Genomic DNA, 26,467 nt, shown 5'->3' with positions numbered 1-26,467 from the left:
TCCCAAGCTAAAGGTAAGTTCTGCAGTTTCAAATGGAGGCTCCCCAAAGTCCAACATCCTAGACAAACAAATTTCGTAGAAGACAATGGCGGGTCCAACATCCTAGACAGACAATGGCGGGTCCAACATCCTAGACAAACAATAGCGGGTCCCTTGACAAGTGATATGGTGCATAATAGGGCGGGGTCTTGAGTAGGGAAAGGCGCAACTTCTAGCAAGAGCCAAGAGCAAGCTCTGGCGGCTTAAAGCGGCCAAAGAGCAAGTAGAAAGGCGCCAGGAAAGTGTGGTTTTCTTGTCCTTGGAGCTACGATCAGCAAGGCTAGGCAACAGGCTAGACTAGAGGGTCAGCAAGATGGAGAGACAAGGCGAGGGAGCAGTGAGCAGCCATGCCAAGGGCTGCGAGCACCAAGGCATGGGGAGACAACTAATCGGTCAGGTATACATCCAATTGATTGGACCTATGTGTTGGAATCGGGTTGGTCACCTCCCCACCTGTGAGCCCCCATATGAGGAGTGCATCCAGGGGGTGGACCATAGAATGATAGGATGGGACATGGGGTTGCCACATGGACTGCCATGTGGGCATGGAGAAAGAAAGAAAGAAAGAAAGTTTATTAAAGTCTTCGGAAGACCGATGGGTCTATGAGACTGAAAAACCTGAGCAAGGACTGCTTCACGGCGGCGATGTTCATCCAAGGCTTCAAGATCCCATAATAGCTCAAGCGTGCATGCTTCCACAATAAGCTGTGGTAGTGAAGCTACTAAACGAGCATCCACACCAATGCAGAATGCAAAAAATGCAAACTGGCAGTATTAAGTCCTAAGTACAACATAGTACAACGTAGTCATGTCGATAGTCGACTATATATCAATCTCAACATCATCGTCATCATCAACATCATCAGAATCATCATCATCCTCATCAGCAGCAGCAAGACATCAAGATGGATGAGGTAGTGGAGGCATGAGGTCAGTAATAGAGCGCTGTTGGGGGTGCAGTCCTGGTACGTCTCCTAGTCATAGCTCTGCGTCTAACCAGGGCCACTGTGACCCCCGTCGGTCGGGCTCCGACCCTAAACAAGGAGGGGATGTCCCCAAGTATGATTTGTGTATCCGCCCTCGTATCTCATAGTAAACAGAACACCTGAAGATGAAATGCTCCTCTGTCTCAACCTCCTGCATGTCACACAGTGTGCATATGCGCCTCTCCCTGGGTAATCGCTCTGCTCTGCCACTCTCGATACAAAGTCCGTGTGAAGACCCGGAATCGCCCAAGAGAGATCCTCAGCGAGTGGGGTAGGTGAATCTGCATGTATCCTGATGGATCAATGAAACTCTCCGCTATGATATGTAAGAAGTGATATCTGTAGAAGCCCACCTTCACTGGAAGATCACTCGGGCCCAAACAAGTCCGGAATGTGTGTAGCTGTAGTAGATCCTCACGGATAACCTGGTTGACCTCGTGTGATAGGAGGGGAGAGAACGGAGCATCCATGCTATACTGGAATGGAGGTAGTCTGTCCATGTGGAGCCCTAGCCCCTCAAACCATCTCTCTGTGTGTGCATACTTGCTACGCCTAGAGGTGTAATCTCCACATGCCCTGACTCGGTACAGGTATGTGATGACCTGAAATGCAACATCTAGCTATACTGGGGATGACCCAAATTCCACCCGAATGATCTGGTGAGGGACAGATGGCTTACCACCGATCATCCGTGATAACATGAGAATCTGTAGCCGCTCCACCCTGGCCCACTCTATATCCAACAAGTCTGGCCCCCAGCATGGACTGCCATAAATCCCTACTTACGGAAACCAAGGAGTCAAAAAGCAACCCTTTGGTCCGTGGATCCTAAAAGTGAGAGCGGAAGCACTGCCTCTCTAGTCTAGCCAATGAAGCATATCCTTTGCTCAAACGTGCATGCATCGCAGGTCTCATAGTGAAGATGGGTCCAAAAAAGACAACCCCAAGATAAGTGTATGATGAAACTACCTCAACAGGGGACCCATCAAATGCGACTCCTCCTGGCGCATGACGGTTCGAGACGTATTGAAGATCATAACCTTGGTTTTACCCAGGTTGACCTTTAAATCATGAGATTCACAAAAGGACTGTAGTGCATCAAGGTGTCTCTAGAGACCCTCTGCTAAGGAAGACAAGAGAGCCACGTCATCTGCGTAAAGCAGTATCTGGATCAACGTGCCTGCGAGAGAGCAACCTACCCTCCCTGTGTCTGCATCACTGTCTTGAGCTCGTCAATGTAGAGGCCAAACAAGGTAGGTGATAGTGGACACCCTTGTTTGACCCCAATAGTACTCATGATCTCGTCTGTCCATCCAGATCCTGTCCGGACTCTTCCCTGAAACTCGCTCATAAAGTGCCATGACAGCCCAAATGATCTCCTTGTCATAACCCAAATCCCATAGGCGTCGTATGAGGCGAGCTCTCGGAACCGTGTCAAATACCTTGTGGAAATCCACAAAGCAACAACAAACCCTCTGCTTCTGTGTCCTCGCCTCCTCAATGATACATCTGAGCGCGAGAATGTGACCCATGGTCCCATGATCCCGCCTGAAATCGGCTTGTCCTGCTGCTCTGAGTCCTCGACACTCCGAGCAAATCTACTGACCTCAGAGTCAAGTACTGATGCATAAATCTTGGACATGACATGTCCAATCATAATGGTCATGTAGTTCTCCGGACTCATGGGATCCCCTGCCTTGTGAATGGGTGAGATAGTGTTAATGGTCCAGGTGCGTGGAAACCCCAAGCAAACAGCTTCATTGAATAGCTTTGCTATGATTGGGGCTAGGAGGTTAATCCCATATGCAATGAACTCAGTGCATAGTCCCTCATGATCCTTCACTCGGCCATTATGAAGTTTCATTACGGCATCCTTTACCCCCTCCCTAGTGAAGAGGGTACAGGATGTGAGACGTGGCATGTGTGATAGGTTAGGGACTCGCTGATTTGGGATATCATAGAGTGTGCGTGCATAATCAAACTACACCTGAGTGTCAGTGAGTGGTGACGGGGACCGTCCCTCTAGAAATCTCCGCCAAAAGTCCTTAGAGTTGTTACTAAACAGAATGTTCAGTAGCTGCTCCTCGTTCCGGTGCAAAAAAAACATCTCCAGGTCGGCAACCACTTCCAGAGGCTGACCACGCAAGGAAAGAGAAGGATTGCGCAGGGAGGCCAGGGTAAATGACCTCAGCCAGGGTACCGAGCAGTACAGACCTCAGTACGGAATGTTTGGAGGCTGTCCAAGACCTACAACACCACCTTGCCAGATGGTCAGGCTCCAAGAGCCAACGCCTAGCCTTTTCTGTTACTCAAAGACCTTTGTTCAACTGGCTTTTCAAAACAAAGGCAGAATCTGCAGGAAGCAAAGGGACAGTAAAAGTCGGCAGTTTGGAAGGCCTAAGGGCATGAAGATCAGGCTGGAATATGGGCAGGCCTGCCTGGGCCAGTGGCAGCCTGCCACGTGGCCAGGCAGGCCAGCCAAAGTCTGGAAATGTACCCCAGAGAGGCGCTCGATAGGCTGCTGCAAAAGTCGGTGGAGGGGGCTTGTTTGGGTCGGCCACAAAGCCCCCATAAAGTCGGTTATTATCAAGGGGTTTAGCCCCTATAAAAGGGGCCATTTGGGCCCCTTCTTGGTATCACTTGGAGCAGCCCTCAGAGGAGCAGAAAGGAGCAGCAGGTAGCCACTATTCGGACAGAAAGGTGGAAGGGATCACTGGACAGAAACATAAGCTCAGAGAAGCACACAGGCTCAGCGATCTAGAGGTATCACGCAGATAGGAGAACATTTTGGTAAGATCACAGTTTGGTGGGACTCTGCATCTCCTTTTGTACTGTGTCCAGTTTGTGGATGGACGGAAATATATATGTGTTCCTTCTATGTTTGTCTTGGATGCACTGTCTATTCTGGCTTGCACACGCATATATCTATGATTGTGAAGTACACACATGTGAATGAAGTTTGATTCCGTAGTGAAGCATATAATTCCTGGGCTCATCTATCAGTCTTCCATTGCGGGATACCCTCTGGTGGGATTTCTTTTCTAATACTATGTGCGTTGTCCATGGGACAAACTCCACCGAACTATAAGGATAGCTTGGTGTGACAGTGGATCTAGATCTGGTGAGGGATAGCATTGTTGAAATGCTCAGCATGATCAGTTTGTCTATGTCCCTCCTTCCCTCCTCTGTAGTCTCCGTGAGGTAGCCTGTAATCTGGCGAGTGTTACCGTCAATCCAGTGGTATCTTTTCACACGTCGAATAGAGGGGAATCACTGCACTCCTCATGTGAGTGTCCACACGGATCAAGTCTATCAAGTCTTACTCTGGGTCTGTACTATGTCTAATCCCCTACTGTCCTTGACTCGGGACTCTAGAGAAAAGTCCCATGATCGTCCTCTGACTGGGCTCTATTTGTCCCTCCTATGCTCTCCTTTGTGCTTGCATTAGCTGATCTCTATGTCTCTGGGCCTCAAGGAGGAAAGTGGCCACTGATTAGGATGTGCAAAGACTCTTTGAGTGGGCCAAAACAATTGCTGAATAGATTGTGATGTCATCCACGGATCTCATAGTACATAGGGCATCTGAATGCAACTATGAGCTTCAAATTGATGGAAGGCCTACCTGGTTAAGGAAAACAAATATACAAGTGCGCTCACAAAGTTGCTTCATTAACTTCATCGGGGCATTACTAGATATATCGAAATCAATGCGCCACGCGCGTGCTTGCACACACAAATGATATAATAAAACTGTATTAAAGTTTTCTTGAGACCCTTCAATGTAATGGGGACTGGTAAACAAAGTCATACAAAACTTGCAACTGCCTGGTGTGTTGGGATGTGGACTTTGCTTCGCTGCCCTAAATAGGTAGGTGCCCAAATGCTTAGCCAGCTGTTCCAAGAGGTTTTAAGACCGGTATCATTGCTGCTGTATATTTCCCTTATATGTGTGTACGCTTGGGGGACGGAAAGAGACCGTGTTTCAATGAGCTTCAACTTCAAACTAATGAAAGGCCCTCAGTAAAGAAAAACAGGTGAGCACCCAGCTTACACAAATTTTCCATTAACTTCATGGAGATATTGCTAGAAATACCTCATCGTCCTTAATGTACTGCTCATACCAGCCCCACAAAGTCTTTGGATCTCCAACATACCGAAGGTACAAGAAACCTACCTGTTAACAAACAAACCCTTATGTTGATGTCGGGAGTAAAAACGATTACACAAGAACTTCCAAGTGGATAGCCATAATACATGTATAAATATCTTCAAGCATGTTGTTCGTGATTCTTTAGCATGCATGTTTTACTTCAAATTATATAGCCACTATCAAAAGTAGTAATAATCAAGCCTTCTTGTTATATTTATCAAACCCATTTACCGAACGAATTCGTACAGAAAAACAGAAAGCTACAAAATCTTATCCTGCCAATGGTTCACTATCAATCTTAGGAATGGAGATCATAACACGTGCATGCAATCTTCACATTTTAAAATTCATGCTCTAAAGCTTCACTCATAGCTGCAAGACAACAAGTACTCCTCAGATTCTCACACTGAGAACGAACTAAGGGGGTTTACACAAAAGGTGTAGCTTCAAAATGGAGACTTTAAGGGTAGTCAAGAGTGTTACAGTGTTTCAAGGTCACAAATATGTGCAAATCAAGGGGGCACTCTGGAGATGTGCCTAGATTAATCTCCAATACATTGCCACTGGACCTCCATGGAATAGCCTCGTTGACAATTGATCATGTTAGCATCACAACCTTTATGAAGTCTAGGCAAATCAACATCAAGATGACGACTTCCCATGGTATGTATTCTCATTCTGTGATCTTTGGATGTTCTAAAGCTCTCGACTGGAGGTAAAGACATGACTAGGGTTTACATAAAGGGTGTAGCTTCAAAATGGAGACTTTAAGGGCAGTCAAGCCAAGAGTGTTACAGTGTTTCAAGGTCACAGAGATGTGCAGATCGAGGGGGCATTCTAGAGATGTGCCTGTCATGACATGAGAAATCACTAATCTGTGATTAGTAGACATTAAAACATTATTATATATTATACACCAATGGTGTAACATGTATATGTATTTATGATGTACACCGACCGATTTGTTATGGCGGTGGATCATCTGAGTAGATAGGACTAGTCGAGCTGGAGCCACTGCTTCAAACGACATCGAATTTGGACATGTGATACTTATTTTATTGATAAAAATGTGCACACAGTGTGTCTAGGTCCTAGGGGCAATAGGAAGGGAAGGGTGCATTAAGGTGCATTGAATGGTAGATGCATGGGTCATAGGCTAAGGGTAGGTGTAAATGGGAAGATGGAACTTGAGTGATCTCAAGGGACATTAATGAAAGGGTATCACCTTTTCATTGTGAATCTCACGTAGCATTCTCTCTACCACATTGCATTCATTTGCATCTCTCTCCCACCTTGCATGTAGGTCGAAATAGAAACAAGTACTCTCACGAGGGCGCTCTTCCCCATTGGAGGGCCAATTGGCATTCAGATTCTGCATGCATTGCACACATTTGCATTCTTGAAAAGTTGGGTTTTCACAGTGCCTACCTTGCTTCAATGGCAATCAACATCAAGATGACTTCCCAAGGTATGCATTCTCATTTTGTGATCTTTGGATGTTCTAAAGTTCTCGATTGGAGGTAAAGACATGACAGGCAGCCGGAGTTCAACAGGCTATGGCAATAGACCAAGAGGTGGGCTTAGGCATTGTGAAAAGGGCTATTGGAGCTGCAGAAATTCTGGGCAACGTGTAGATAGGCTGCTTGAGTGGCGGAACTTCTGAGCAATGTCTAGATAGGCTGCTGGAGCGGCGGATCTTCTGGGCAGTGGACAGATAGGCTGCTGGAGAGGCCTATTACATAGGCAACATGTAGATAGGCTTCTACAGTGGTAGATCTTCTGGGCAATGGGAAGATAGGCTACTAGAGCAGAGATCTGTGCAGTGGACAGATAGGCTACTGCTTGGCATTCAGTTTGCTCATGTTGAGGGGCTATTATGATAAGTCAGTCCATATGGATTGCACGACTCCTACATAGATTTACATTATGGAGCCTGTTTTCCGTTTCTCCGTGGATTATGTTGTTAACCCTTTGATGCCACTCTATCAGCAAGCTATTATTGGATGCCTAATACATACGTTAGAGCAAAACAATGCAGCAGAAGCCTAATCCCAGAGGGAGTCAGGTAGCCCAAGAACTCACATAGTTGGTATACTTGGAATCCAAAGCTTCTTTCCTTAATGTGTACTTAAATATATGTGCAGCAAGTGGACAATGCACAAAAGAGATGTAGAATCAGCAAATACATATTTCATGACACTGGTTAGACATCTACCACCACTATCTATTGTGATAGTCAAAGTGCCTCAGTCATTGCGTTTCATGCACATACTAAGCATATTGAGGTTCATTATCACTATGTCAGAGAGAGACTATATATACCTTCAATATATCCAATGTTGCAAATTCAATTTTTTAATAGAACAAGCAAAAACAAAAGGAAAGAAAAGAGTTTGTAGCCAACTTTAGACAAAATTAAGAGTGAGAGAAATAAAAGTAATAATAATAATAACTTAGTAAGCAAAGCTACGCTTATGTTCTCATTAGTACCCAAGCATGAGCTGCCATCTGGATTTTGAAAGATTCCAGAATCTCTTGGGTAAACCTATTGCTTGTAGCCCATCTTTTCCCGATCGTATTGATGCCCTCTGGGCCTTGGTATGTGCCATGTACCATTAGTTATTGGCACTTAGGTCACCTAGTACTTTTAGTGTCTTATGACACCTAGTACCTAGGGTTCTCTTTTATAGTACTTTGTACTTTCATTTTCATTCAAGTTGATGTGACGCCTTCCACTCCTTTCTTCAGTCTTTACATCATTTTGCTTCCGTGAGCCTACAGTGGTATCAGAGCACTTCCTTCCCGGACCTGCTCGCAACTCCTAGCTTCCTGCTTCCAAATCCAGCTCCCGCACTTCAGCTCCATCGTCAAACATCAGCTACCGAACGTCCCGCACAGCTCTGACGCGACCTACTGTCCATACAATTCCGTACAGTCGTTCCAATTTCCATATTGTGTGTCAGCTCGTTCGTACAGTTGTACGGATTTTCCATTCTGTCATCAGAATCTGTCCATACAATTCCGTACGGCCGTCTCATAGAGTCCGTATTGCTCGTCAAGAACTGTCTGTACAATTCCATACGGCCGTCCGTACGGTCCATACTTCTGCGACAGATTTGACCACACCGTTCCGTCCGTACAATCGTACAGATTTTCGTACAGTTCCGTCAGATTAAGCCGTACAATCCCGTCCGTACTATTTTGTACGATGCAAATGCACATTCGTGTATTGCTTTATCGTGCAAGAGAATCATTATTCCGCACATTTGGTCATGCAGGACATCAAAGGATGCATGGAACAAAGTGGCTTCTCTTTATCAAATTCGCCAATGAGGCACGTGTTGCAGATTTAAGAAGGCAATTGCAAGAAGTCAGCATGAATCAAGGTGACTCTATGGATGCATACTTGACAAAGGTCAAGGACCTCATGAAACAACTTGCCAATATTGATCAGGTGGTGCCAAATTCTCAGCTTGTCAGTACCACATTGAATGGGCTGCCAGATACATATCAAGGGTTTGCTACAACCCTTCGACTAGTGGCCATGCGTAATCCAGACCACTACTCCTTTGATCAGTTAGTCACTTTGCTTTTGCAAGAAGAGCAAAGTCGTGCTAATAGGCAAGCTACTATTCCTGATCATGCATTTGCTTCACAGCAGACAAGAAAAGGCAAGGCTTCCAAGCATATGGGCAAGCCTAAATATGCGCCTAACAGTGGCAATTCCTCCAATGCATCTCAAAATACAACAGATAAGTCAAAGAAGAAAAGATGCAACTATTGTCGCAAACCAGGGCATGAAATTTCAAAATGCAGGAAGCGCATTGCTTCGGAGAAAAAGAAAGCAGGATTGACAATCAATGCCTCACATGCAATTGAATCCCACGAGCCAGCAGATGCCTCACATGCACATGCTCTCTAGGATGATTGGGCATGGGCTGTCCATTGCTCCTTTGATCTCTCCAAAGTTGATGCATTCTTTACTGCTAATGATGCTCAGTCTTGGTATTTTGATAGTGGTGCGTCCAAGCACGTCACATCTTGCAGACAGTTTCATTCCTTAGCTAATGCACCTCGAGGGGGGACTGCCACATGTGCTAATAATGCTTCCTATGCTGTAAAAGGAATTGGAGACGTGCAGCTCACATCCATTTCAAGCCATCTTGACACTTTGACAAATGTTTTTTTGTGCCTGGAATTGAAGTCAACTTGATTTCAATTTCAACCATTGCCACTTCAGGTTTAAGAGCGATATTCGATGGATGAAGATGCTTAATATATGATCTTCGTGATGACAATGCCATAGTTCTCACTGGCACTTTGCAAAAGGGGCTTTATCACCTTGATCATCACTCAGCTGCACTTTCTATTGAAGCATTTGCTATTTCAGATTCACAGCTTGCTGAAACTCATCTTTGGCATGAGAGAATGGGTCATTTCAATTATAGAGCTCTTGCCAAGTTACATTCACAAGGCATGGCAAATTATGTACCTCAAACTCACACAGTGTCCAAACATGTGTGTGAGGGTTGTCTTTTGGGTAAGATGCATCGGTTTCCTTTTTTAAAGAATTGTCCAAAATTCTCACAAAGGAAATTGCAGCTAGTGCACAGTGATCTATGGCCCAATGAGGACAAATGCCATTGGAGGGTACAAATATTTCATGACTCTAATTGATGACTTCACAAGATATTGCTGGGTATATTCTTTAAAAGCCAAATCTGAAGTATTCTCGTGCTTTCAGAGGTGGCTGCATATGGTTGAGAATGAATCAGGATGCAAGCTTGTCACCCTCAACACAGATAGGGGAGGAGAGTATATGTCAAAGGAGTTTGATGCATTTTTGTCTTCACGGGGCATTGTTCACTCATGCACTACTCCTTACACTCAGCAAGATACTCCTGTTCTTGAAAGGAAGAACATGTCCACTATGGAGATGACCAGATGCATGCTTAAGGCCAAGTCCTTGCCCAATAAATTTTGGCTTGATGCAGTGATGTGTGCCAACTATGTGCTGAATAGATCACCTACAAGGGCATTGAGGACTGTTACACCTTATGAAGCATGGAAAGGCATGCCATTGGTACCTGGTGGATCTACAAATTAAAAAGGAAATCTGATGGCAGCATAGATCGACACAAAGCATGTCTTGTTGTAAAAGGGTATGCCCAACAACAAGGCATTGACTTTGAGGAGACCTTTGCTTGTCACCGTCAACCTAGATAGGGGAGGAGAATATATGTCAAAGGAGTTTGATGCATTTTTGTAGAGTCATGAAATGTCTGCACCCTCCAATGGCATTTCACAACGCATTGTTCACTCATGCACTACTCCTTACACTCAGCAGCATAATCCTGTTCTTGAAAGGAAGAATAGGTCCACTATGGAGATGACCAGATTCAATCTTAAGGCCAAGTCCTTGCCCAATATATTTTGGCTTGATGCAGTGATGTGTGCCAACTAGTGCTGAATAGATCACCTACAAGGGCATTGAGGACTGTTATACCTTATGAAGTATGGAAAGGCATGCCATTGGTACCCGGTGGGTTTACAAATAAAAAAGGAAATCTGATGGCAGCATAGATCAACACAAAGCCCGTCTTGTTGCAAAAGGGTATGCCCAACAACAAGGCATTGACTTTGAGGAGACCTTTGCTCCCAGTTCCAGGATTACTACTATTAGATGTGTCATTGCTATTGCAGCCCATCACTATTGGCAAATGCACCATCTTGACATCAAGACTGCCTTTCTGTTGGAGATAGAGAAGAGTGAGAGAGCAAGAGAGTGCTGAACGTAAGTTTGCAATAGATGAAGTGAGGAAAATACAACAAGAGGGAAAGGTTTTGTCTAAGTGACAAAACCTTATCCTTCACTAACCGTAGTTAGTGAACTAACTGCGGTTAGGGAAAAAAACCTCTAAGGAGGGAAAAGTGCCCCTAACCTACTTATTACATTACATTGGTCACTGCTAGAATATAATAATAATTCTAGCACCACCTGCAGCGCCAATGTCATGTACAAGGAAATGATCAATCACCAAAAGGAGATAAGTTCAAGGCACTGCGAAATGCCTCAAACTTTTCACGTGGAAGTGCTTTGGTGAAGATGTCTGCAACATTGTCATGTGTTGATACATAGATCATACTGATCTCTTTTGCATGCAACTTCTCTTCGACATAGTGATAGTGAACCTTAATGTGCTTCGTCCAAGCATGAAACACGCTATAGCACTCTGACTATCAGTGAGAATCGGAGAAGGACCCTCCAATGAAAGATGAAGATCAGCAAACAAACGACGCAGCCAAACACATTCAACTGTCGTTGTGAAAGCTGCCCTGTACTCAAACTTCACATGAGGAGGTAGCCACTGTAGATTGATTCTTGCTCAACCAAGAAATGCAAGCATGTCCTAGAAAGAAACAATTCCTATTGGTGGACTGCCTAGTATCATAGTCTCCAGCCCAATCTGAGTCACTGTAAGCATGCATCTGCAAGTCACCCCCCCTGAGAAACATCAAGCCAAAAGACTTTGTACCTTGCAAGTAACGGAAGATGCATTTTACAGCCTGCCAATGGATAACCTTTGGGCTGTGCATATACCTGCTCACCTGAGAAACTGAAAACTGAATATCAAGTTGTGTATTGTAGAGATAAATAAGGCATCCAACAACCTCGCTATTCACTTGCATCATGCATTGTAAGCTTCAGCCCCGGGTCCATGGGAGTGGATATAGGCTTGCAATCATGCATGTTGAATCTGTCCAAGAGCTTTTGAACATACTTGGACTGAGACATAACAATGCCACGTTTCTCTTGAATAAACTGGATCCCCAAAAAGAAATATAACAAGCCCACGTCTGACATATCAAATGTAGCTTTCAATTGGACTTTGAAATCTGCAATGACTTCCTCACTTGATCCGGTGAGCAGCAGGTCATCTACATAAAGAATGATGACCAAAATATCCCCCCCATCCTTCTTAATGTAGAGGGTGCTCTCAGTTGGACTATTGTGCAGCCCCTTGCTGGTTAGAAAGGCATCAATTTTTGCATACCATGCAAGTGGGGCTTGTTTCAGCCCATACAAAGCTTTATTCAGCTTGCATACCTGATGTGCATTTCCTGAAATTTCAAAGCCCCGAGGTTGTTTGACATAAACCTCGTCCAACAAGTCTCCATTAAGGAAAGCTGTTTTAATGTCCAACTGATGAACATTCCATTCAAAATTTGCAGCCATTGCTATAACTGACCTGATGGTGGTCATCCTAGATGTAGGAGCAAAAGTCTCCTCATAATCTATGCCCTTTTTCTGAGCATATCCGTTTGCAACCAGCCTTGCCTTGTACCAATCAATGGACCCATCTGGCTTTCTTTTGACTTTGAAAACCCAACATGTACCTATGGCATCCTTACCTGGTGGCAAATCCACGACATCCCAATTCTGATTTTTATGAATGGACTGCAATTCATCGTGCATGGCATTCATCCAATGCACATTAGCCTTCACTTCTTCAAATGTCTCAGGTTCTTCCTCATCAAGAAGAGTACCTGCATAAGCTGATTCAACTGAAAGAGCCCCCTCTGTGTGCCTTACTGCACTACAAGTCCTGCCAGGCAATGGAGCCTCAAGCTTACTCTCCCTGAGAGTCTGAAGCAAACAATTCGGGACTGTTTTGCCTGCGTGTATCTCTTGAATTTCTTGCTTGACAACTTCATCCACACCCTGAGGTTGTACTAAATCAGCTGGGGGCTGAATCTGTACATGTGGCTCTGGCAGAGGTTGCTATAAATTTTGAGTTTCAGCAGGGCAACCAAATGCTATAGGAAGCATCCCCTCAAACACGTTATCTGAAGAGCCTGGAATCTGAAATTCAACATGTGTATGTGCAGAATTTTCAGAGAATATAACATCTCTACTAACAAAAATCTTGCGTGTAGCAGGATTGTAGAGACGATAGCCTTTGCTTTGTGAACTATATCCCACAAAAATGCATTTGAGTGCCTTATCTGACAACTTGTGTCTGGACTCCACAGGCACGTGGGCAGATGCAACACAACCAAAAACTCTGAAATGGTCCACTGAAGGCTTTCTCCCATGCCATGCCTCATAGGGAGTGATTGTCTTCAAAGCCTTTGTAGGAGCCCAATTTAAAATATAGTTGGCACACATGAGGCCTTCTAGCCAAAACCTATGAGGCAACTTCTTACTTGTGAGCATGCATCTATCCATTTCGATGGCAGTGCGATTCTTCCACTCAACTTTGCCATTCTGTTGAGGTGTAAGCCTCACTGCAAGCTGATGCATGATGCCTTTTTCTTTCAAAAATGTCTCAAATTCATGAGACATATACTCCCCCCCTCGATCTGTTCGAAGTGTCTGCACCTTGAGTCCTGTCATCATTCTCAACCATAGCCACAAAGTGTTTGAAATGCATGAGCACTTCTGATTTTGCCTTGAGACCATAGACCCAAGTGTAAGTCATCTATGAATGTAACAAAATAGAGATAACCCCCAAAAGCAGATGTCCTCATGGGACCACAGACATCACTGTGAATAAGCTGTAATTTCCATGAAGCTTTCACTGCACCATCCTTTTTGAAGGGAAGTCTATGCATTTTGCCAAGAACGCAGCCTTCACATGCATGATGAGGAGGCGACTCGAAAGGAGGCAATGCATCAACCATATCATGCCTCAGAAGTGTCATTAAGCTTCCATAGCTCATGTGCTCATACCTGGCATGCCATAACTCCGCATTCTGCATCGCAGCAGTGGGAGTGTTAACTAATAATGCAAAATGGGACCTTATTTCATATAGATCAAGCTAAAAAAGACCCCGATACAAAGTGCCAGACAACATCAAAGCATAGTCACTCTTTGTCTCTGCCTGCACACTTGTCATCATCAAAAACAACCTGAAATCCTCCTCTGTTGAGCGAGGACACTGAAAGAAAGCAAATTCTTCTTTATCCCTGGCACATAGAGAACATCTGAAATTCTGAAATCTATGCCATCAGTGGATGTAGAAGAATTATTCGCACAAGTTACCTTCTTCTTAGTGGGTGAAGAATGCAGAGTTACAAACAGACTCTTCTTGGAAGTGATGTGCTTTGAAGAACCACTGTCAAAATACCAAGTATGAGGTGTCTCATCAACACTAAAGGAGCATTCATCCTTTGAAGGATCGTAACTGCAAGTCAAGAAAGCATATGGGTCATCATCATTAGTGGCTGTAATATCAGAACTACCCACTGAAAAATCTGAAGTGCAAGACAAAAAGGCATAGTGCTCTTCAACCAAGTTGGCTGTAACATCTCCTCCATCATGAGAATGTGGAACTGATGCATCTGACACAGCCATACCAGAATCCCTTTTCTTCTCTTTGGCTATGCGCTTCTTGCACTCTCCAATATAATGACCTGGCTTCTTGCAATAATGACAGATGCCCTCCTTTTTCTGCTTGTTTGTATCACCCTTTGCCTTATAAGAAGGCTGTCCAGAATCAGCTTTATGCTGATGTGTGGGCTGTTCATGGAATCTCCCTCCTCCATATGTGTATGGGAAAGTTCTCGCTTCAGAAAGGAAACCCTGGCATCATTTCTTGCTGCAAACATACTCTCTAGTATCTCCCAAGCTACCATAGATGTCTTGCATGACCAAATATGAGGTATAATGAACCTCTTGACAGAAAGAGAAATTACTGAAAGAGCTTGTGCATCTCTAGAGTCCCATCTTTTCTACTCTACTGTGGGAGCTCCTGGAGCGGCTGCTCCAACAACTTGTGCTGCATTTGTACCTCTACCCCTGCCTCCAGCTGTAGGAGTGACAGGTGTAGTCGTTGTATCTGGTCTAAATCTCCATTGACATAATCCCATAGATGTCTGCCAACCAAGATATTGCGAACCATGAAACTCCACAAGGAATAGTTGGTGCCATCCAACTTATCCTCCTGTGTGAGAACCCCGAACACCTCAATGGAGTTGTTCTGAGCCATTTTCACCAGATAATCTCAAAAAAATACAGTAGACTGACCAAGTGAAATCCCTTCCTGGGATATAAAATGCACAAGTAAAATCTGCAAAGAAAAATCTGCCCACAGTGACAAATACTGTCACAGCCTGTCAAAGGCTCAGAATGCACTTCAATTATCCTGCAAATGCTCTCCAATGTCACTCAAAAATACCTGCAAGAGTCCCAAAATGCTTGTACACTGCCAAATTGCATCAGAATGCCAAAAGCCCCAATTTCTTCAGGGAAATTGCATCCAAAAAAGGGCAGATTGCCTGAAAGCCCCAAAAATGCAAGAAATTGCTGTGTAAAGCAAAAAACCCCAAATTTTTGCAGGAAATTGCAACTAGAAAAGAGGGATATTGAGTGAAAGCCCCAATTTGCAATTTATTTGCAAAAGGAGTAAGTTCTACTGCCAATGAAAATTCCCAACTGCTCATATGTGACTCAAACTGAGTCCAAAACAGCCTGCAAAGCTCCAAAATTGCTCTTCTTCTGCCAAATTGCAATCTACTTGCAAAAGCCCCAATTTCTTACTAGAAATTGCGACCAGAAGAGGGCAAATTCAAAAGAAGCCCCCAAATTTCACCAAATGCCTAAATTCTCACCAAATGTGGTCACTGTTGACCACCCACCTGCTATAAGTCACAGCCAAACAATGGCTTCCTGCGCAGTGCACCTGCAAGAACAAGTGACAAGAAAACAGCCGTACAGCTGTACGGTGCAGCTGACTGGAGTTGTATGGCTCTGTACGGCTGGAGCTGGCTGGAGTACGGAGCAATAGGACTGTCAGCGCATGACTGTACGGACAGTCAGCGCAGATATTGTACGGGATGGCAGGTACGGACTGCATGTGTGGCTGTACGGCGAATGTACAGTGGTGCAGTACGGAGTGCAAACAGTACAGACGAAAGTATGGCGCTGATCTTTGCACAGCCGGCTCTTTGCAGTGATAGCCTTGAGGCTTTTGGGTTTTCACGTCTTTTTCAGGGTATCACATTTGCTATGGCTGGGAACAATCAAGATCTGTTTGGCGTTCTTCGTGAAGATGATAAGTTGGATGGCACCAACTATCCGATGTGGTCTTATCTCATGAAACATATTCTTGTTGCAAAGCATTTGTGGAATATTGCTTCTGGGGTTGATCTGAGGCCAGCCAATGCTACAGTGGTTGCCTCTACTGCTAGTCCCTCTGTAGGGGGTACTCCTGCTGATGCCTCATCCTCTAGCACTCCTGCTGTTGCTCTTCCAACTCAGGAACAGTCAAGATGGGATGCAAGAGATGCAAATGCACATTCATGTATTGCTTTATCATGCAAGAGAATCATTATTCCACACATCCGGTCTTGCAGGATAGCAAACGATGCTTGGGATAAATTGCCTTCTCTCTATCAGATTCGCAATGAAACTTGTGTTGCATATTTGAGAAGGCAATTACAGGAAGTCAGTATGAATGAAGGTGACTCTATGGATGCATACCTGACAAAGGTCAAGGACCTCATGGAACAACTTGCCAACATTGAGCACAGTATCAGCATCATCTATAACATCAGCAACCGAGGTGATGCCTTTAAACGAGACAAAGTAGGAACGTCGAGGTTCCTGTAAAGCCAAGGGAGGCCAGATGAGAAAGAACATGCTTCCAGTCAAGAAGCAAGCGGGAGACAAAAGGGCATCCAGGCAAAGTGCCATCAGTGCAGCCAAAAAAGAAATCCCAGTGATCGAGTTGCCAACGACCAAACGCAGAAATACTGATATGAGTGACCAGAGTCCTAATCATAAGAGCCTAAGGCTGATCACCTTGCAGAAATTGCAGCAACATTTTCCCCCTGTGGGCAAGAAAATGCACATGAATATCCGTGATGTTCAATCCACCATGCATCTTGGGAGAACAAATGTGATGCATCGAACGCAGCCTGAGACTTTTTTTGCCATGTTTGGATCGCCAGAAGAGTTCCATAAAGACAGACATGAAAGATGTAAGATCTGCCTTAGTGAACATGATCAATGGCAAGTAAAATTGAATATATGCCACAAGGATGGACTGCACTATTCGAAGACGAACGTGCAAAGGCCAGGTTGCCAATTTCCAATACTTAAGCTTTTTCCGAAGCTTAGCCAAAACCCAATCAGTTTGTTGTCGGCGAGTGAGTTCCCACCCCAAAGGGTAACCAAGATGACGAACAAACTGAGTGGGTGGAATGATATCCCCGGGCCATAATAGACTATGCCAGTCTTTGGAATGCAAAGGGAGCAACTTAGACTTCTGAAAATTAACATGAAGACCAGCTGCCAAACCATAAATAGAGAGGGCATCCATCAAGGCACCAAGATCATGGGGCGTATTCTTCGGGGTAAAGAAAGAATCATCAGCATAAGCTTGAGTAACCATGCTGCGATTAGCATCCAATTCCAAGCCATGAAGTGATCATGTAGCCACAAGATGATCAATATATTGCAGCATAGGATGAGTAGCAATGGCATACAGTAAAGCACTGAGAGGGCATCCCTGGCGGACCGAACAACGAAGAGTCCACTCATCAGAGATATCCCCAGAGATAATGCAAGTCGCATTGCTATCTCTGTAAAGCCAGTAAATAACCTGCTGCATTTTTTGTCCAAACCCCAAAGCTCGCATAGTTTGCGAGATGAAATCCCATTGAACTGTGTCAAAGGCTTTTGCAATATCTACCTGCAAGAGTAGAACATCCTGCTGCGTGCATTTGGCATATTCAATCCCAATATAAGCATTGGCAATGTTATCTGCGATATGGCGACGTGGAACAAAGCCATATTGGGAGGGATGCAACCCATCATGCAAATAACCTTTAATCCGATCAACCATCATTTTGGAAATGATCTTGTAAATGACTAACTGGCATGAGCGTGATTGGCCTCCAATCACCCAGTGAATCACATAGCTGCTTTTTTGGAATCAGCTTGAGAAGACCCTTTTTCCATGACAAAGGCATCTGCTGATTTTGCCATGCTGTATTTACCATTTGTAGCAAGGTGAATTTAAGAAGATCCCAGAATGCAAGAAAAAATTCAACAGTGAGACCATCCCATCCTGAATGGATTGCCAGATACATATCAAGGGTTTGCTACAACCCTTCGATCAATGGCCATGGTTAATCCAGACCACTATTCTTTTGATCAGCTAGTTACTTTTCTTTTGCAGGAAGAGCAAAGTCGAGCCAATAGACAAGACATTATTCTTGATCATGCATTTGCTTCACAGCAGACAGGAAGAGGCAAGGCTTCCAAGCCTATGGGCAAGCCTAAATCTACGCATAGCAGCTGTAATTCCTCCCATGCATCTAAAAATACAGCAGATAAGTCAAAGAAGAAAAGATGCAACTATTGTCGCAAGCTTGGACATGACATTTCAGAATGCAGGAAGCGTATTGCTTCGAAGAAAAAGAAAGCAGGATTGACAGTTAATGCCTCACATGCTATTGAATCCCATGAGCCAGCAGATGCTTCACATGCACATGCTCTTCAGGATGATTGGGCATCGGCTGTCAATTGCTCATTTGATTCCTCCAAAGCTAATGCACTCTTTACAGCTAATGATGCTCAGTCCTGATACTTTGATAGTGGTGCTTCCAAGCATGTCACATCTTGCAGACAGTTGCTTCACTCTTTAGCTGATGCACCTCGAGGGGGGAGGGACTATCACATGTGCTAATAATGCTTCATATGCTGTAAAAGGAATTGGAGATGTGCAGCTCATATCTATTTCAAGTCATCCTGTCACTTTGTCAAATGTTCTCTTTGTGCTTGGAATTGAAGTCAACTTGATCTCAATTTCAGCAATTGCTACTTCAGGTTTCAGAGTGATTTTTACAGATGCCTAGTTTATGATCTTCGTGATGACAATGCCATAGTTCTCACTGGCACTTTGCAAAAGGGGCTTTATCACCTTGATCATCACTCAACTGCACTTTCTATTGAAGCATTTGCTATTTCAGATTCACAGCTTGCTGAAACTCATCTTTGGCATGAGAGAATGGGTCATCTCAATTATAGAGCTCTTGCAAGGCTACATTCACAGCAGATGGCAAATGATGTACCTCAAACTCACACAGTTTCAAAACATGTGTGTGAGGGTTGTCTTTTGGGTAAGATGCATCGGTTTCCTTTTCAAAAAAATTGTCCAAAACTCTCACAAAGGAAATTACAGCTAGTGCACAGTGATGTATGTGGCCCAATGAGGACAAATGCCATTGGGCGGTACAAATATTTCATGACTCTGATTGATGATTTCACAAGATATTGCTGGATATATCCTTTTAAAGCCAAATCTAAAGTTTTCTCATACTTTCAAAGGTGGCTGAATATGGTTGAGAATGAATCAGGATGCAAGCTTGTCACTCTCAACACAGATAGGGGGTGAGAGTATATGTCAAAGGAGTTTGATGCATTTCTGTCTTCACGGGGCATTATTCACTCATGCACTACTCCTTACACTCCTCAACAGAATCATGTTTCTGAAAGGAAAAACAGGTCCACAATGGAGATGGCCAGATGCATGCTTAAGGCCAAGTCTTTGCCCAATAAATTTTGGCTTGATGCAGTGATGTGTGCCAACTATGTGCTGAATAGATCACCTACACGGGCACTGAAGACTGTTACACCTTATGAAGCATGGAAAGGCAGGAAGCCTTCACTTTCACACATGAGAGTTTTTGGGTCTCTTGCATATGTTCATGTACCATCTCAACTGAGACATAAGCTTGATGACAAGGCAATCAAATGCATGTTTATGGTTACAGCCAGGAGAGCAGAGGGTATCGGTTATATCAACCAAATACTGGGAAGATTATTGTCAGTAGAGATGTAATCTTTCCTGAACGTTCGGCTTCTCCTCTTGTGGACTGCAAAGCTAAGCCAGATGTTGACATGTTTGATGCCTTTGAATCTTGGTTACCTCTACCATCATCAGAAGAGGACTTTGACTAGCAACATGAGCCTCCTGCAGGCCCTCCAACCAGCAATGATCAGCCACTACCCCATGCTGATTTGCAGGTTTCTCTTCCAGCACAAAATGATCCCACTATTCATGATGAGTCATTGAAGAAAGAGCTGTCAATAGACAGCAAAGGCAAGCAGGCTTTGCAAAACCCTGACTGCCAAGACTACCCCAACTTCAGTTTACACAATGGATTACTGTGGTAGAATGGAAGAATATTTCTTGTTGAGAATCCCACTTATAAGCTGCAGGAACAGCACTCATCTCCTATGGCTGGTCACATTGAGCTGTTCAAGACTTGTGAGAGTCAAGCAAAGCTTGTATTGAAAGGGGCTTTGGAGGGGAGTCTATACATATGTGCAGAGCTGTAAGCCATGTCAACAAAACAGGGAGCTGAACCTAAGCCCTGCTGGTCTACTCCAACCATTCACCGTTACTGAAGGGAAGTGGACATTCATCTCTATGGATTTTACTTTAGGTCTCCAGTAACTTCTACATGATGGAACAGCATATTTGTGGTGGTTGACAGGCTGACTAAGGCTACCCATTTATTCCCACAAAGATTGTACGCACCGACAACCAAAATTTTAAGACCTTCTGCACACGTAAGATCGACAAACAGATTATCTATGGTTTCTCGACAATTCATGGAAAATGTATTCAAGGTGCATGGCTTACCCCAGGAAATTGTGAGCGCCAAGTTTATGGGCCAGTTTTGGCAGGAGCTTTTCAGGTCAATGGGCCCACTCCTTACTCCTAGAGTACAGCAGATGGTCCTCAAACTGATGGGCAGACAGAGAGTAAATAGGTAGTTGGAAGAGTATCTAAGGCAACTTTGATTTGATACACAATCTACATGGGACAAGTGGCTATATCTAGCTGAGTTTTGCTACAATACCACTAAGCATACTTCTACTGGTATGAGTCCTTTTGAGGCTATGTATAGCCGGCTGCAAAGCCCATGTACTATCCACCATTATTGACAAGGCACTTACCAACCAATAAGCTAAGAATGATCTGGCCAACATGACTGCCATGTTGCAGCAGAGCAAGGACAATATGATGTGAGCTCAAGCCAAGATGAAGAAGTGTGCTGATCAACATAGAAGGAAACTCCATTTTGAGGAGGGATTTTTATGTATTCCTAAGGCTCCACAAATCACGATAAGCATCCCCGAAGGGGAATACTAATGTTAAGCTTGCCCATAGATTAAGAAAAGTTGGTGAAGTGGCCTTTCACTTGGAGCTTCCTCCTACCACCAGAATTCATAATGTTTTCCATGTTTCTCTACTCAAGAAATACTAAAGAGTGAAAATCTGAATCGCCACTATGGTACAGTCCAATCTATGTGGACACACGTCTACCAACTCATTTTCTAGGACACGATATTTTCTTACATTTACTGATGATTTTAGTAGGATGACATGAACGTACTATATTTTATTACATTTATTGATGGTTTTAGTAGGATGACATGGATGTAATATATAGCAAAGAAATCACAAGGCTTCAATGAGTTCCTTGAATGGAAGACTAGAGTTGAGAAAGAGTCATCAATACTGATAAAGGGGAAATTCGCATCAAAAAGTTTCAAAGTGTCACAAGGACGTGAAAAGTGATGTAAAGTATATTCATAACTCAACCTACGCTTAACCCGAGGTTAACCAGGTTAAGTGTTGTAATGGTTTGGCCGTGAGGGACTGGCTAGAGGAAGTGCACACTTCCTAGAAGTTCCTAGGGGCAAAGTCCAGGTGTACCACTACGTCCTAGGGGCAAGGCAAAGCCTCTAAAAGAGGGCTCTAAAAGTTGGGCCCAAGGACAACAAACTTGGTATGGGGGTTAGGACTTTAATGAAGGGACAAATGGCAAGGAGAGGCCATTTGTCATGCATGTGTATGCATGCCCTTCCCCCACCTTCCATCTCTCTCCCCTCACTCTCCCAGAGGTGCTGGACGTTTTCAGTTGCTCTTGTGCAGTTTTTGAGCTGTTTTAGCTGTTTCAAGCCAGTTTTAAGCCGTTTTAATCATGTTTCAGCTGTTCCAAGGTTAGTATACACTTCTAGGAAGTGCCAGAAGTCATTTTTCAACTTTCTGAAACATTTTGTACACACATCCGTACAAACATGTACGGCTGCCTCCAAAAGGTCCCCGAGGTTGTCTTTTGCTGTACCGGACCTTTCTGTACGTGTTTCTGGCTGCGTGGCAGCTTCTAGAGCTGTTCTGGACCAATGCATGCCGCAAGAGCAACTTTCCCTTATGCTTTTGGCATGCTCTCTTAGAAGGATTCATGCACAGATCCCGAGGCAATCATTTCGGGGCAAATTTGTGGACCATCTTTCCTGTACAGCTCTTTCTTGTTCACCCTCCACTCTCTACCTTCATTTGTCTCTTATCCTGATTGCTAGAAGACACCTGCACCCTGCGGTGAGCCTAGATAGAGGATAGGTGCGAGGAAGGAGCTCGCCCCTCTAATACAAACAACGGGAATTGATTCCAAGTTTGTTTTTCCTTGTTTTTTCTTGCTTTGCAGCTTTTTGCAGTGCATGCGTGTTGTTTGCAATCCTTTCACGACTCCTACAAGTTCTAGCAAGCACCCAGAGGCAAGGGTGATCCTGTGGAAGGCCCAAGGACAGTGTGGATGCATGTGATAGCCTTGAGACTGCCTTGAGCTCAGTTTGTCAAAGGTATGCATGCTGAGTATGCCTTGCCAGTGGGAATTCTAGTGGTGCACTTGGATTAGATGCCCTGAAGACAAGTAGAGGATTTGCAGAGAGGAACAGTGCAGGGGTGATGTAACATGCAACGGTAATCTAATCATGTAATTCACAGCAAGACCTTTAAACCTTTAGATTGAGGAATCCAAAGCCTACTGCTTAAACAACCCAAAAAAGAAACAGTTGGTGTATTCTGTGATGTTATCTTCTAGGAGATGGCCATACAAACAAAATTTGATGCTCCAAAAGTTCCTCCAAGTGCACCTAGAATTGCCCTTGACGAAGTGATGAAGGAGAGAGCTTCCTAAGATATGAGCCTTAACCTCCCAAGAAGACCCCCATGGGCTGTACATGCCCATGACAACTTATGGGCGCCATCTTATGGAATCTGCATCTTTTGTTGTAGGAGCTCTTCCTAGCACTAAAGCGCTCCGTCTTCTGCAACCTTCTGCTGCAGAAGCCTCCTACTGATGTATGCACTCCTAGTTGCTCTTCAGCCTCACTGCAATCTGCACACTCAAGTCTGCATGCCTTGGACCAAAGGGGCTCCTTTTATAGGCCTCAAGGCCCTCTAAAGAAGGCCAACCAGGGCTACGTTAAGCCGACCTAGAACAGGCTAACTACCCCTCCAATTTAACTAACTAGGTTATCCCCGACCAAGTAGGTGGGCCCTGTATGACAGCACAAGGTCGGACCATTGGCAGACTACAATGTTGGCATCAACCCACCCATGTGGTCGTACATGGTGTGCCACTTCTTGTTTGCCAAGAATTTTTGGGGTATTGTAGTACGATCAGAGGAGTACGATCAGAGGGCAGCTCTACTTCCCCAACATAGGTACCTGCTGCCACCACACTTGCTATGGGTCGTGCTACTACTGCTACATCTAATGTTGGAAAAGTCACCTCCCCATCTGTAAGCCCCCATATGGAGAGCATGGGGAGGTGGCCTTAGGGTTAGGGTTGCCACAGGGGCAGCACTTTGGCTGCCATGTGGGCAGCATACCCACAAAGAAAAGCATGAAGAAGAGGCTGCCACATGGGAAGCACCTACGCTGCCATGTGGGCAGCAAGCTTACAGCAAAGTATGGAAGCATGGAGGTGCCACATAGGCAGCACATCGGGGCAGCACACCTCAGAACAGTACCTGGCTGTTTAGAAGACCCTGAAGCAGATTCAGGGATGCGAGGGAGAATGGAATCCTACCAGAGAATGCCACGTGGCATGTCCAGGAGGAGGTACAGCAGGTGTACAGCCTGTTAATGGGCCTTGATCTGGTCAGGACAAGTGGCACCATGGTATGTGACTGTACGGAAGCGTCCAGCAAAGTGTACGAACCTGCAGCAGGTTGTACGGGCCTGGAAGAGGTCAAAGAACAGGCCGGGACAGCAGGCACCTTTGTGGAGGTGCCTTTGGACCAGGATTCAGGCCTGGATCAGGTCTTTGCTGCCTTGGCCCTTGTGCAGTGCTTGTCAGCTGAGGCAAGCCCATAAAATCAGGTCCCCCTGTAGCAAAATTGTCTTCCATCAGCCTGTGACACTTGTTTAAGATACCACCCAAAAATATGCATACTTTAAATGGCAGTGTATAAGCTAGACCAGGCCGTGAGAGCTTGGTACTAGAGCACCAATGACTACTTCACGAGGGTTGGTCTCACACCCACTATCAAATGCCAATATATACCTCATTTCACAGTGACACATAAGGATACTCCACGAATATGACGGGTATGAAGAAGTCATCACCTAAGATGCCCTAAACCTAACCCTAGGTGGAGCAGCTTCCTCGTGATAAAGTTGGGATACCACTTTTAGAAAGTCCCCCTATGACTTCATAATCCCAACCACTCCTAGCTTAGGAGCTTTGTACCTCCATGATCTTGACCCTAAGGGAAAATTAACCCATCCAAAACGTAACATCTTGATTCTCATTGGCCGTCTATCATTGGAGTACTCCTAAAATTGCCATGGCAAAATAAGCACAGACTAGGCACATCCATCTCGCAACATGACAATACAATGCCCATGTTATTGTTAACATTAGGATGTGATATTCACCCTAGGAGACTGACGCACACATTACTAGGTTTCACGGATTAAAACTCGAGGACTACAGATTTCTGTATTTATCTGTATATATAACGAAGACCGCATTGTGTGCTCATATGAATCCCTTAAAGTTACAAGAAAGCCTAAAGGGTTTTCTACTCATACGTAGAACGGCTGGACCCCTTCTCCATGTGACAACAAATTGGTCTTCTATCAAGCGCGAAGTACCCACCGCATTACCTTATAGAAACCATAAATCTCAGAACTCCATTCAGAAAGAAGACCGCTTGTTTCAACGTTCAAACGGAGAAATGTGTGTCATCAAACGAAATATTTAAGATGGCACGCATCTCGAATTGCAACCGATTGAGCAGAAATATGAGAAAAACAGAGACCTATGACAAAAAAGTAGATTAAAAGTTCCTGGTCAACACGTACCGCTCGAATGTATGGCGAATCAGGATGGTTAAGAAGCCCTTGCATCTGCTTTACGGTCAGTTTCATGGTGAAGAACTTATACAGCAAACAGAAAGCTGTCGAAGGCCCCCTGCAATTCCCCGTCATCCAAGGTTCGACATGGTCGACCTGATTGTAAATTTCGTCGATAACCTCATTATAGGTCTTCAACCTGTATAATTCCTTGAAATAGTCGGAAGACAATATGTTCATACACAACACTTTTTCCAGAAGAGTGTCGATAGGCTTTCCACAAGTCTGAACCTCCATGACCCGTACGCAGAGAAAGTGAGTGCAAAGCTTCGAAACGGCGGTTAAATTTTGTGTTGCGTAGAATACAGTGCGGAAATCCGAACAGGAGCGGCTACCACTGAGCAATCATGGCTTGGAGCTTCAGGCATTGCAATGAAGACTACCTGTGCTCCTGGAAGTGTAAATTCTCCGCCTAACTTGGAAAGTGCACATCAGAGAAATCATCACGCGACAATTCGATGGATCGATCTACATCTTCCGTAATGCAGAAATCCAATTCTGATAGTGCATCATCTGACGATGCACTCTGAAGAGAGGACTACAAGTGAAATGAAACCCTAGAAAATACAAGAGCGCAAATATTTTGAAACTGCGTTTCGTTAAACATGCGACCGAGGAGGAGGGAAAAATTCGTGCCTAAATGGCCACCCCCTCTCATCGGGGACGAAATAGAATTGGACGATGGCCACCGGGCTGGATGGTGTGAACGACCACACCCAATTTATGTGTCTCATCAATTGGAGACGGAATGGGCCCATCATGTAAGTTGACCATGGAGTGGGCGGCCTTCAACTGCGACGATGGCCCTTCACACCACCTTTTGGAGGATGATCGGTACCTGGTGTGAACACAACCTAAGTATGACTTGACCTACAGGTTCAATGATGTATACAGGATCAAGAAAGTCCTCCTCAATCTAGCGAGTAGCCGATGACCGTTGAGCCCAATTCTAGAGCAATGGTTGGTCACGGCGGCCAATGATGAGCGAGCATCTCGTTACACACACCACCCATGACCAAAGCTTCTCTTACTGTCTCCAAGCAATTCATCTGGGCGATAG

At 44.6% G+C, this 26,467-nt stretch overlaps 1 protein-coding gene across 1 annotated transcript in view; it reads right to left on the bottom strand.

The window, feature by feature from the left end:
• LOC147902679 (pre-mRNA splicing factor SR-like 1) overlaps positions 1-26,034 on the bottom strand; it is a 38,688-nt gene extending 12,654 nt beyond the window's left edge. The window contains exons 1-2 of the mRNA XM_087373693.1: positions 25,357-26,034; positions 5,119-5,199 (exon numbers count right to left, since the gene is read on the bottom strand). Coding sequence (XP_087229819.1) covers positions 5,119-5,199; positions 25,357-25,644 — 369 coding nt within the window. The 5' untranslated portion in view covers positions 25,645-26,034. The remainder of the gene's footprint in view (positions 1-5,118; positions 5,200-25,356) is intronic.
• Between the last annotated feature and the right edge of the window lie 433 nt (positions 26,035-26,467).

This window comes from Dipteris shenzhenensis, chromosome 4, assembly GCF_047967505.1.
Source record: "Dipteris shenzhenensis isolate YYH24624 ecotype China chromosome 4, Dip_SZ_1.0, whole genome shotgun sequence".
Lineage (NCBI taxonomy): Eukaryota > Viridiplantae > Streptophyta > Polypodiopsida > Gleicheniales > Dipteridaceae > Dipteris > Dipteris shenzhenensis.
Note: the sequence above shows the minus strand (reverse complement) of the source record. Positions and strands in the feature narration are given on the sequence as shown.